At 43.0% G+C, this 14000-nt stretch overlaps 1 protein-coding gene across 4 annotated transcripts in view; it reads right to left on the minus strand.

Annotated features, from left to right (window-relative positions):
• Positions 1–2092: 2092 nt before the first annotated feature.
• PLS3 (plastin 3) overlaps positions 2093–14000 on the minus strand; it is an 87664-nt gene continuing 75756 nt past the window's right edge. For 3 of the 4 annotated variants that reach the window (XM_040406457.1, XM_040406458.1, XM_040406459.1), the window contains exons 11-17: positions 12830–13025; positions 9671–9749; positions 8194–8308; positions 7980–8113; positions 6782–6905; positions 4921–5045; positions 2093–3260 (exon numbers count right to left, since the gene is read on the minus strand). In XM_040406457.1, the coding sequence (XP_040262391.1) occupies positions 3128–3260; positions 4921–5045; positions 6782–6905; positions 7980–8113; positions 8194–8308; positions 9671–9749; positions 12830–13025 (906 nt within the window). In that variant the 3' untranslated portion in view covers positions 2093–3127. Of the gene's footprint in view, positions 3261–4920; positions 5046–6621; positions 6658–6741; positions 6906–7979; positions 8114–8193; positions 8309–9670; positions 9750–12829; positions 13026–14000 lie in introns of those variants that run through there. The other variant, XM_040406460.1, reaches the window with a different exon arrangement.

The following is a 14000-nucleotide window of genomic DNA, read 5'->3' on the forward strand; positions in this document are numbered from 1 at the left end:
CTAAGCCCCTAGATATGTTTTGCACCTCCACCCCAAAAATACACTATGGGGGACATTTATTAAGAAATATATGCCAGTTTTTAGCGTATTTAAGGCGCAGATTTTGTTGCAAAGAGGTTTTGCAGCAAAATGAGTGACTTTTCCCCACTCATGCCACTTTTCCAAGGTGATGAAAAAAGGGGGGATAGCGTGTGAGGGGGAGAAGGCGGGCCGCCCCGTCCCATTTACCATTTTCTACGGCAGTTTATAGCATGAAAAATGGTCTTAAACTACATCAGCAATTTAAACCATGTCGCACGGCTGCGCAAGGGTATTAAGACCGGAGTATAATTCGCTGGTCTTAAAAAATTACCGCCCATATGTCTTAAGGAAACTTTTAAAACAGCAGGCTTACCTATGTGTATACCTATATATGATCGTATATATCTATATCATGAAGTCATCAAATAAGAGATACAATTTCTACGTAATGAACAGTGATCTCAGTGCAGTTACATTCAGTGGCTCACAGGTGAGGTATATTCCTTCCTCTTATTGTAGTTGTCTGCTTTTCTTTTTCTTCTCCATCTAGTCCCAGACCTCCATGAAGACTTCTTCCAGTTACGACCCATCTCTGCTGGTACCTCCCAAGCCACTACACAGAGCCCCCTTTGGTGCTTCATATAATACTAGTGCCACAAAGTTTTAGTGCCCCACACAATCATTTCCCCATTATACATACCACAAAATAATAAAGCCCTACGCACTAAAAATCCTGCTCAGTCAATATCAGATTGATGGGGGTCAAACTCCCGGCACCACTACCGAAGGGGCTGCAGTGTTTAGAAAAGCGTTGTGGTTTCTTTATAGCATACAGTGCACACCCTATAGGGGCTGCCCTGGTACTGCAGCTCAAACGCATTCTTTTTAATGGGACTTAACGGAAGAAATGCCATGTAACATAGAATGTGTCGGCAGATAAGAACCATTTGGCCCATCTGGTCTGCCCAAGATGTAACCAATGAATGCAATGTCAAAGGATGAAGAAGAGACCATAGTGCTCGCCCAAAACCATGGCTCCACAGCTGGGGGTGCTGAGTGTAGGAAAACCAGAGGTACCATATTGATAACCTATACTATGGATAGAGCACCAATATTTAAAAGGGCATCTGTCAGCAGATTTGTTTCCATTACACCCAGAGGCTCTGCTCTCTCTGCAACTGCTGCACCCTCTGCACTGATTGACAAAACCAGGCAGTGAAAACATCATGTCTGGCCTTGAGTTTTCCTAAAGTCAATCAAAGTGCAGAGGGCACAGCAGTTGCAGAGAGAGCAGAGCCTCCGGGTGTAACGGAAACACCTTGTTGCTCCTAGGGGCTCATTTGTATATATTAAAACATATTTTTTCTTAGCAATTCGGGCACATATACTCATGGGACCAACAAAGATGTCTTCAGCTGCCAAGTATGCATGCAAGTTTTCTAGGTAGAAATCTGCTGACAGATGCCCTTTAAATATTGATGCTCTATCCATAGTATAGGTTATCCATATGGTACCTCTGGTTTTCCTACTTTCAGCACCCCCAGCTGTGGAGCCATGGTTTTGTTCATAAAGGCTAATTTGCATATATTGAAACATCATTTTTCTGGCACATATGAACATGGGACCAACACAGATGCCTTTAGCTGCCAATCGCACATGTAACAGGTCAGCCAGGTTCATAGGTGGAAATCTGCTGACAGATGCCCTTTAAGTCCCAGAAAACCCCTTTAAAGGAGCTACCTAATAACCCTGGAGGAAAAGGAAAAAGCCCTGCTCTTCAATCCTTGCAGATCCAAAGCAGAAGTGCAGATGCTCCAGTGGTTCCTTGCCAGCCAATAACGTCCCACTTCAGCAAGTGATTGCAGCAATCAGTGGACTTAGTGGTCACGCACAGTGCTACAGACATCATTACAGAGGACGACCACGAGAGAATATGCGATGGATTGCAGGGGATTGAAGAGGCTGAAAAAAATGTACTGTGTTGGTGGTGGTAGATGTCAATTAGAGAATCTTGGTTTCTGTTTAAAAAGAAAAAAAAAAAATATGAAAAAAATTACACAAAAAAGCGAAGTGCCAAAACATTTTCTTTATTTGAATTCTGCTTTACCTCCATATTATCTTCATCCACAGCATAAAACAGCAGCATGATCTTAAAAGTCTAGCAAACAGTTTGCCAAAGCGATATCCTAAGTATATGTCAATAGAGATGTTAACGTAGATGTTAATTCTTTGGCCCTTCCGTCCACTTTTCCTTGATGCGAACATGTCGAACATACCGCTTATGTGCAGTGTGTGGTCTCTGGCACAAATGAACCCAGCATTTCCAGATAAAACAAGTCGGTTTTTAGAGCAGATAGAATTTTTTTAAATAAAAATTGTTACAAAAAAAATAAATGTTCATGCAGGCCTTATACAAAAAAAAAGGGAAAAAAATATTCTTTATGGTAATGCTTGAAGTTTAAACCAAGATGCAGACAAAAATGCATTCAATATTAACCAGGAATAACAGAAGGAGATGACGGCTGAGATGAAAACATACTGATGCTTTCGCCATGTATGGATCCTGATAATAAAAGGGCTTTCATAGCCAAGAATGTTCTAAGATATTTTCTGACGTAAACTCTCAGGCATCACACGGGTGTGATGTGTGCAGTTTTAGTATGGAATGAAGTTATGCCCATTGGGCACAATATGACCGCCATAGTGGGCAACGCTCTATATTTCAGTAGACAAGCCTGCTAGCGGCATGCAACATCTTATGTGATGTTCATTATTATGGTGTAGGTGGTTAAGACTGCATTGTATATAAAATAAGTCATATTGCTTGGAATTACTATGAAGGAAGATCTAAGAGTAACAGGAGGTCACAAGTGGTCCAAGGATGAATGCATTTTGGTGTGATCTTGACAGTTCAGCTTGGAAAGAGAGCACTTGAGGCGTACAGCGCTTCTTCCTGAGAACTGTTTTTTTGTTTTTTAATGTTGCAAAGCAAAACTTTGCCACCGCTAAAAAGTTCTCAACAGTGCGAAAAGGCCCCGAACTGTCAGGATTTGTAAGCCACTCTCCCTTTGGTGGATGTCACACCCCTCAGATGTCAATGTGACATTTACACCTTTTTCATTCCTCGACCCATCAAGCAAGCAAACACAGTCATGACCATTTTGGGCTTCACTTCCACGAGGTCATCAGGCAAGGCGTATACTCTTGCTCCAATTCGTCTGGCCATTGACACGGCATATCTAGAGAAGAACCGAAGAACTGACATTAGACCTCAAACACCAGGGTGACTGCAAACCGAGTGGGGGAGATTTACTAAGCTACTGTAAATGCACCAAAAAACTGACGTATGTGCCTTGCACCACATTTTATTATGCGTTTTAGACCTTTTTTGGGGCTCATTCGACAATGGCTTGTGGCCTTGTGGAAAATGGTGCAGTTTCACATAAAAGGTTGTGTGGTGTAAAGTTAGACAAAAATGTGTAAGGATGGACCAAACTTATCATCCAGAATGAGCCAATTTAATAAATCTGGTGCATCTTTAGACTTCCCGTTGTCATTTCAGATAGGATTAGTAAATCTGTCCCCATGTGACTGAGTACAATACATTCATGTATAAATGTCTGACACCCATTACTGAATATCAAAAATGAAGAAGAGACACAACCTGTATTCCCTGACTTTCTTTGCATTTAAATGGCATCTTTCAGCAGAATCAACCCAACCAAACCAGACATAATGCCTCGAAGGGTAGACCATGTTGCTAAAATAAAAAACAACATACTTTTCCCCCCGTTATTGCTGGTAAGAGAATAAGGTTTTTATAAAAATATGCAAATGAGGGCTTAGGTGCACCAAGGATGGGCCTAACGACTTGGTGCACCTTAGCGCCTCCATTCGGCTACCCTGGACACATTCACCTCTACATTAAAGCCTGGCCCTATCAATCAAGTAGTGTGGAAAAAGAAAGCAGAGCAGCGCAATTCGGTAGGACCATAAGATGGGTGGTTGTGTTTGTAGGTTGGAGAGGCTCACCTGAGAGGGTTGTACACCCAAAGCCGTAGTGTAATTATACTGAAGATGAGGGTGCAGCCAGGCTTTATCCCTCAAGACATGGCAGGTCGAGAAACAGAAGTGAAGAAGATGCGGGATAGGGGGCGTCTCACACAGGTAAGTTCCAAAACGTGGTTCTTTGAATTATCTCTTTATTGAAATAGTCTCTTTACAGGTAATGCATTTCAGGTACTATTTCTTGGACTAAAGAAGGGGGCCGGGCTTGAAACGTGTTACCTGTAAAGATCCTATTTCAATAAAGATATCATTCAAAGAACCACATTTTGGAACTTGCCTGGTTGTGCCGCTGCCTATCGCCCATCTTCTTCACTTCTAAATAAAGTAGTGTGGGGAGTGTCCAGGGAAGCGCACAGTTAGGCCCACTTTGAGTGCACTTACACCGTAATTTACATATTTTTAAAAACTATTATTTGTTCAAAACATAGCAACAGATCGGGAGAAAAAAGGTATGGATTTATTACGACTACCAGGCATTATGGCTGGTCCTGCTGACAGAAGCACATCAAAAGGGAATCGGTCACCAGTTTTTGCTTCTGTAACCAAGGGCAGCATAAACTAGTGACAGATCCCCTCAGCAAAGCGTTTAAAGCGTTCCTAAAATGACTGGGCCATTTTGCTAAAACCTTGTATTGAACAGCAACAGCGCTGGAGCTGTTCAATGCACAGCGTGAGCCAACCAGTCCAGATATCATGAAGACCCGGCGTCCCTGCTCTGCCACTGACGGCTGTATGAAAAATATGCAAATCAAAGATTGCAAATCAACTTTTTCAATATGGCACAATATTATAGTATAGGATTTTGCACTCCCTCCCCTCAATAATACTTACGTTGCATTCTCATGTTTGTCCTCATCAGAAAGGGTACCAGACTTCACCAGGTCATAATTAATACTGCCCGGCTGGATGGCATCTATCAGATCTACTACAGGAAGACTAGTGCTGATCGATTTGTCCTGAAGAACAGAAATAACGTGTGATAAGATACAGGCTTTGAGGTGGGATACATATTACATGTGAAAACAGATTTAGGCAGTGCATCCCTCCAGTTCAACTAGGACTACATGTTAACCAGATGAAGGGGACAGTTTGAGCCCCGAAACGCGTTGTTCTACACACATTTGCTTATTATGTAAATAAAGAGATCCATCTACAGAGACGTATTGCAACCAGTGATTTTGCGCCTGATCAGAATTTATTTTACTCCAGTTCAACTAGGACATCAGAATCTGCTTAGACTGATAACCAACCATAGCCTGGTGTTGAGGGAGTAAGGGTCTTTACAATACTCAATCTGAGCAGAATCCAATGGCTCAATATCTATATTAACCCATTTACAACACCAAGCATACATGTACGCCCAATGCCAGGTCTTTAAAGGGATTCTGTCATCAAGATTTTCGATATGGAGCTGTTCATATCATCCTCTCAGTCTCCATTATCTAATTAAAAATATACTAGTTTTACCCCCACCTGTCCTTTCATTTTGGATAAAAATCTGTTTTATTAATATGCTATTTACCCTACTAGCGTGCCCAAGGGGCTGTCCCTCCGGCCGTTTGTGCCCAGCCACGCCCCTTATAACGTAGCCCAGCGCCACCACACTGGTAATTATGCACTCCTCTCATCGCCGATGGTGTGCCGTAATCTCGCGCATACGCCCTAAATCCACTGGTCAGCGCCCGCGGGCGAAGTGCGCAGACAGGTGGTGCATGCGCGCTTCGTTCGCTGAGGCTGCTGCCAGGACACCACGCGGGCGCTGACCCGTGGATTTAGGGCGCATGCGCGAGATTACGGCGCACCATCGGCGATGAGACGAGTGCATAATTAGCAGTGGGGCAGCGCTGGGCTACGATATAAGGGTCGTGGCTGGGCATAAACGGCCGGAGGGACAGCCCCTTGGGCACGCTAGTAAGGTAATTAGCATATTAATAAAACTGATTTTTATCCAAAATGAAAGGACAGGTGGGGGTAAAACTAATATATTTTTAATTAGATAATGGAGACTGAGAGGATGATATGAACAGCTCCGTATCGAAAATCTTGTTGACAGAATCCCTTTAAAGATGGTCCCGCTCAGCAGCTGAGCAGGCACCACAGCTGCCAAGTGTCTACCGTTTCACATAGCAGACCTCTGGTGGAAGAGTCTGTAATCGGCGATAACATTGATCACAGACTTTTAACCTCTCAGATGACGTGGTCAATTGTGGTTATTCACCACCTGCTGTTTGCTCTTTTTCTAATTTCTCTATCCACCTCACTGAAGAATGGATGCAAATGCTCAGGTCCATCCTTCAAATGCTACCAGCTGCAGCAAACATGACGTGCCCCCGTGAGAAAGGGCACAACCCCTGAGCGGTCAGCTCGAAATAAATCTAGCAGAACAATTGGAGCAATGAATGGGGGATCTCTGGATCCATGTGAGTTTCTAGTTTTGTTAGAAAGATATTCTCATGTACTATATGATGTCCGTTTTTCATTTTTTTACGTCAATATTGGCATAATCCATTTCAAGACTCTGTGACATAGGAGTAGGAAGGTCTACTCAACATAAAGTGGTAACCATGGCTTGCAAGATGACTCTTGGACACCACTAGAGCCAAGCTTTAGGTGGGCTGAGGTAACGTGACTAGGGGTGATCTGAAAGCAGACCACCCATAAATACAGTACAGTCTAAATAAATGGGCATTACCTTAAAGTTCTGAATGGAGGAGGACTTGCCAGCTTCTGCCAAAGTTCTGTTCACCCAATTGACAATGATGTCATCATTAGCTTTCTGTCCATCTCCAAGGCCCTCCATGAGATTGAGAGTATACCTAGTGAAAAATCATTGACATAATAAATCTGGTATATATAGATCAAGGTAAAAACCATACTATGTTCTATCGGGGGCAGCCTACTTTGTATAAGGTTCACCTGACGTTATTATGATGGCAGGGTGTAACAATGCTAAAACCCCAGCAATCAGCAATACCCTGCATAGGAACCTGGCAGCAAGTGTTCAATTTCCCTGCAGCACCACCGCAGGAGAAACTAACCATTACACAGTTGTATTTGAAAACACTCTCCCGCACTGGACGACCCGTCATCTGTATGCATTGCAGGCAGACAGACAGACTCTTTGTAGCTGCTCTCTACTCTAGCTAACCCCAGCTGCTAAATCCCATGTGCAGTAGAAAAGAACAGCTCCATGACTATGGCGAATGCCCATAGACTTCTATAGACCTGCTGAAAAGCGACTATGCACATACTCCCTTTAAAAAAGTCTCACTAGAGAGTGCGCAAGCGAGGTCATCACTACCGGACTGGGGCAGTGGTTTGTCACCAATAGCAATGGCTAAAATACACAGATGAGGACACAGGGTGGAGAAGAAGTAAGATATACAGAACAGTACACAGTTTGGATTTCTAAGATGGGACTACCCCTTTACATCACAACTCTAACAGAATTTGAAGAGGAGTTTTCCAAACCAGACAACTCCTTTAAAAAGGCACCCGTCAAAAAGATCAACCGTATTAAACCAGATATACTACCTGAAAGGGTTGAAGCTGCTGTTTGAAATGATACCGGTCTTGTGAAAATCAGATGCAGCATTCTCGACAAAAAATACCTTTGTTCTTCATACAACTGAGGGTTTCAGTACACCAAGGGGTGTGGCCGACACTGGAAAGTGGAGAAGCACTGTGTGCTTAGGCCACGCCCCTCAGTGCTCCAAAGTCCTCATTTGTATAAAGAAAAAAAAGTCTCTTTCTCAGGATCTCCACAACCAATTGCCACAAGACAGGTATCATTTTAGTCACAAGGATCGACCCTACCAGATAGTATACCTGACATAATGGAGTCGCTCCTGCTGACAAGTGCTCTTTTTATAGGAAAAGCTCACACTCACTTTCTCATCAATTGCCAGACTAGCGCAAGGGTCAGTGTTGGGTTGCAATCATTCAGGTCTTGCCCACCGATACCCACGAGGGAGAACTTAGCAGTGTTTTTTCCCAAATCCACTGCATAATTACAGTTCTCAAGCTAGAAGAACAAAGAAAACCAAAGATTAGTGGGCGTCTCATCATAAAAGTAATCCCATTGTACATCTGGCTTCTACTTACTTTTTTCATGTTTGCCCCAAGTTTAGGATATGGGGGCTTGTTTACTTTGTTCCAGTCAACAGGCACTTTAATCCTTTCATACAGCTGTAGGATTACTAGGGCATCTTGTAGGTCACTGCGAAAAAAATGAAAAAAATCTTAAAGGGAACCTGTCACATTGAACTTGGTGTTTGAGCTGAAGGCAGCATGTTATAGAGCAGGAGGAGCTGAGCAGACCGAGATTATATATATATATATATATATATAAATAAATTATATATTTCATTCATATAATTTCCTGCACATTCTGGGCTTTGAAGTCCAGGAGAAGGTCATATCAGTGATTGCCACCCTGCCCTCTGACTGTGTATACAGAGATAGCTGTCAATCTCTTAGGGGTAATTTATTAAGACCCATCCCCTTCCCCGCCGCGCCCACTTTTTTAGACCTGGCATGAGCAGGGAAAAGTCGCAGCTTGCAGCGCAAACATTTGCACCGCAATCTGCACCATAAATACACCTAATATAGGTGTATTTCTGGATAGTAAATGACCAACTCCATTTTTTTGAGGCAGAGGGTAACTTCTGTCCTACGTACAACTGTTTATAGTATAGAAGAAGAGGTCCAGCAGTGTATGAAGACATGCAAATTAGAGACTCCTCCAAAAGGAAGAGACATCCATCTGCAGAAAGCTGTTCCGGGGTTCTTGCACTTTGGATTTACTAATCCTATAGATGGCGTAACCCTAGACCGGCTGTCTAGATCTGCACTAGATCTATCACAGGGCCTCAGGCTGGAAGATGAATGTGCTGCAGTACAGACACACTGACTCTATACCAACTATTGGACGGATTACTTTGAGATAGAATTTTATGCCAGAATTTTGGCACAAAACAGTGCATATTAGGCCATACCCCTTTCCAGCAAAGCCACTCCCCTTCTCGTTAAAGGGATTTTTTGGAGACTTTAATTCTGATGACCTATCCTCTGGGGGTCAGACAGGATCGCCAGTGCCTTCTCAAACAGCTGATCGTTGTGGGTCCCAGGTCTCTCACTGACCAGATACTGATGACCAATCCAGAGGACAGGTCATCAGTATTAAAGTCTTGAAAAGCCCTTTTACCTTCCCACCATTGAGAGAGTTGGGAAAAAAATCTAATCGGAGAAGCCATAGTTGTGCCACTTTTGGACAAGTTCTAAGCCCAGACACATCAGTAAATGTAGGCCACTGTCTTTAGGAGCTTGAAGAAGAAGAAGAAGGATGCAAACGGAGCAGGTAATGGTTGGGATGTGGTATCACTGGTCTGTAGAACCACCGCTGGAATGTAGGATCATATATACCGCTGAGCTCACACATGTGTATACCACATATGATCTGGCAGGCACACAATGATGGAGCTGGTTACCATACTTTTGCCACCAACTTTGCTTTTACCAGAGATATATGGACATGTGTGTTTCTAGCATTAGAACACATTGAATGACCACAGACACGTACTTGTAAATGTGATTCACATGGGGGTTCACACCAAGTGAGTTCATCCAGTTACGGAATGTCCTTTCCTCTCGAGTTTCTCCTGAAAAGGGGAAGGAAAATAAAATGTATTCCTTTTTAAGTCATTAAACCATTTACAGATCATGTAGTCTGACAACTGAATTAATAATCCTGCATATGTCCATGTTGAAAACAAAAAAAAGGAATGCATTAAATATCAAATAGACATTAATTGGCTTTTTTAATTTTTTTTTTTTACTTCTAGCACTTTTGACTTAAGCCGTAAGACAAAAGCACATGGGTTTTTGATCTACCTGGCTGGTCTATCGGAAAAAAATGAGGACCATACAGTACCAGAAGCTTCCAATAGATCGCACCAAAAGGCAAGTATGTTTGAAGCACCAATCAATGCTCTCATTGATGTTTTTTTTTCCCACAGCAATAGTCCTGCAATTAATTACAGTAGCTCTAAAGAAGCAGTGCCCTACTTTATCTGGTGTTCATATTTCAACATAAAAAGGTTCCTCGGGATTTTACATTAATAGGCTATCCTTAGGATAATCGACCAGAAAAATCAGCAAAGTTAAGGGGCAGCGGCAACGTGCAGCCTCTTCTGTTCAGTACCAGAGTTAGCTGGCACATCAACGTTTGTATAGCTCTGTCCAGTACTGCAGTGAAAAAACTACTGACGTGCATTTATCAGAATGTTGTGGCGGAAGAAAGTTGCAAACTATGCCATATTGTGACTATTGTGACTGTCAGGGCCTATCACAGTCTACTGGATTGACTACAACATAAGTCATTGCTCAACCCTAGGCCAGCCCCTAGCTGGCGCAGATTTGCATTTCTGGTACATGGAGTGCCCGAGATTGCGCCTAATACATTAAGAGACATCTGCTTCTTAGTAGTGCATCTCACTCCAGCGCAGGGCGATCAAGACTGACATATGGGAACTCCAGTCTTGACAAATCTCCCCCATTGAGTATCCGTTCTGCAGATTGGTGAGGGTCCGTGGGTGAGAGAGTTGGAACCCCAAGCAATCATACATTAAAAGGGTTGGCCTCAATTAGAAAAACACAAAGTTTTTACCGGATCCGCGCTGCCCCTTTTCTTTGACAGAAGTATTCCAAAAAGGAGAACTGCACAATCTCCTTCCTGCAGTAACTTCTGCTTGAGCAAAGATTTCTTCGTAGTCGATCACTATGGCCCCTGAGCCAACTTCTTCCAAACAGATCCCCTTCTAGATCTTAGCTCAAAGATTATAAACTCTTTCAAGCACATCTAACAAACGGTAATGCACGTTAGGGCAGTTTAATGTCATCATAACTAACTAACTTTATTATGGATGTTGCAGTTTCTGATGGTCAGAAAATAAAGTTTGTATGATATGCTAATAAGCCTACTAAGTGCCAAGTGGAGTGTGATTAAAGGTTGATGGAGCCCAAGTCCCTCTCCAAGAAGAGCCCAGGTCCACCTCTACACAAGGTCCTAGTCCCACCGTTGCTTATCCTGTGTCTCTCCAAAATCTGCCAGTCAACTGCTCTTAATGTCTGCATGCCTAACAAAATACAGAGCACCTGCCCCGATAGGGGCAACCCCGTCAGGAACCTGTCCCTATATGGGGCCTAAACCTCAATCTGTCGCTCACTTATGTCCCGACATGCAATGTTTCGTCCCACAGGGGGACTCTTCAGGGGCAATAAAAGTGAAGAGTGCACTTTAAAAAAGGACAAAAAGTAACAAAAACAAAAATGGGTTCAAAGATGCCCAAATGGGCCAAACTGTCTGCTCATATGTATAAAGCCAAAGACAGTACCACTAGGAATGTGAGGATTTTTGATCTAACAAACACTTCCTAGATAGAGAAAAACAGGAGAGTGGTCATATCAAAAGCAAAGTAACAGTGGTCCAGAAATATCCCCACCAAACCAGTCTCGCCACCAGTAGTAACAACACAGTCCACTGTCATGTTTTGCTCTCTCTGGTAAGATCTTTCCATTTACTATTCTGGAATTACTGGCTTTGAGGTGCATTTGGTTATGTCGTAGTATTCGTTTTGGCATATCTCACCGCGTTGCTAACAGTAATGTGTACACTCAATTATATTGAGTAAAAGTTATGTTTTAGAATAATAGCCCAGGTCTTTTTGGGATAATTTGTTAATATGACCGTTCATGAGTTTTGAGTGAGGAAAGGGGGCGGTATTTAAAGGATTAATGCCAGATGGACAGTTATGCCCTTGAGAAAGAAGTGCAAAACCCAGGTCTGGAGGTCTTTGGAGTGAAAAGCCTATTTTGATGGTTTTAGTGACAATCGCATGACATGTTATTCTTTGTGAATGTAATAAATCGTGTGTCTTTTAACCTGGAGTTTATAGTACGGTACGTAACTATTAGATTTCCAAACTTTTGTATTTGAGCCAAGATCTAGAAGGGGATTGTTTGGAAAAAGTTGGCTTGAGCTGAAGCACAGTAATTGACTGAGACTTGTGTGAATTTTGCTCAAGTAGAAGTTACCGCAGGAAGGAAATCATGCAGATCTCCTTTTTAGAAGTAAACAGAGTGGACCTGGTAAAAACTTTCTTGGTATAATTATTGAAGACCTACTTCAATTGGATTCTGCAGCCTTATTCAAGAGGACTACAAAAAGGATAGTGCTTTTTATAATTAGAAAAACATGGCTGCTTTCTTCCAAAAACCGTGCCACACCAGTCCATGGGTTGTGTCTGATATTGCAGCTCAACTCCATTTAATAAGAATAAAGCTTATATTAGATGTGAAGATAATTTGTACAGATCATCGCTAACAGGCGTTCTTATGAGCGCTCGTTAACAATTATCAGGCAAAGTAAATGCAGAGCAAACGCTCATTCATCAGGTAATTAGAATCTTTTAAGAGGTTTAAAAGTAATCTTTTGCCGGTGGCAGATCGTGCTGTGTATGGGGATGAGCAATGTCATTAGCGATCGCTCCTCCCCATACTGTGGAGGAGACCGCTGCATGTAAAAGCAGCGGTCTCCCCCGCTGACGAGCAGGAGATTGTCGGGAAGGAAGCATTCCTTCCTGACAATCGCCTGGATGATCTACACATCTAATATAAGCCTTAGGCTTATATCGGGTCTGGTACTGAGACTAGGACCTTTCATTCTGATAACATTGCTCACCTTCGAGGAGGGACCAGTCAATGTCCTGGTTCTCAGGCTTAGTGAGCGCTGGGTACTTATTGAACAAGTTAGCCACAAAGGCCATGTTTAATTTCGGATTTCCGCTCACAACGTCAGCAGGAGTAACAAACTGCCTGCAGCCCAGTCTATCTGCTTGCTGGAGCATGTACTCAGCCCTCTTCAGATCGTCCTTCTCCTGTTGGAACAAGAGTGACAAAAAGATTGCAACGTCAAAGCTGTATCCAGCAACGCATGTGTCTCCATGATTCACATTCAGGAGTGTGAAGCGTAACTAGGCCATCTGGACCTACTTATTTTTATACTACTGTCGCACTTCCTACCCATTTGTGGTTAAAGACACCTTTACATGGGCAAATGATTAGGGCAATTATTAGAATGGTGCATCCCTAGGAACATTCACTCCCAATAACTGCCCTGCGTAAAGGTACAGTGCAGAAACAATTAATGTGTATGGGAACGAACGATCAATCTAGCGGAGATGACTGCTGCATATAAATACGGCCGTCATCTCCTGTACAGAGCAAGCAATTATTGGGAATATACAATTTTCTTCTTGTTAATTGCCTGCTGTGCCAGCTCATAAAAAAGGGGCCTTAAAAGGGTTGGCCCACCTAGGACATTGATGGCATATTACTAGAATATACCATCAATATCATATAGGTGCTGGTCCCACCTCTGGGACCTGCTCCCATCTAAAGAGCAGGCAGTTATTGGGAATATACAATTTTCTTCTTGTTAACCACTTGCTGTGCCGGCTCATACAAAGGGGCCTTAAAAGGGACCCGCTGCCATCTCCAGAACAGGGCTCTCAAAATTAACAGAGTAGTGCGGCATGCATGGCCACATTCCATTCACCACTATGGGAGTTCTGAAAAATAGCAGAGCACTGGCTCGGCTATTTCTGGTAGTCTCATAGCAGTCAATTAAGAGGTGTCTTCACTTGCGCAGTGCACTCTCCATAAACCGTTATGGAACTCCCGAAAACAGCCGAGCATGCTCACTTCACTACTTTTGGAACTCCAATAGCAATTAATGAAGAGCAGCATGCCCTCCTTCACTTCAGGGAGGCCCAGTTCTGGAGACAGGAGCGAGTCCCAGAGGTGAGACCTGCACCTATCTGACATTGATGGCCTATCCTAGCGACATGCCA

This window comes from Bufo bufo, chromosome 8 (genome assembly GCF_905171765.1).
Source record: "Bufo bufo chromosome 8, aBufBuf1.1, whole genome shotgun sequence".
NCBI lineage: Eukaryota > Metazoa > Chordata > Amphibia > Anura > Bufonidae > Bufo > Bufo bufo.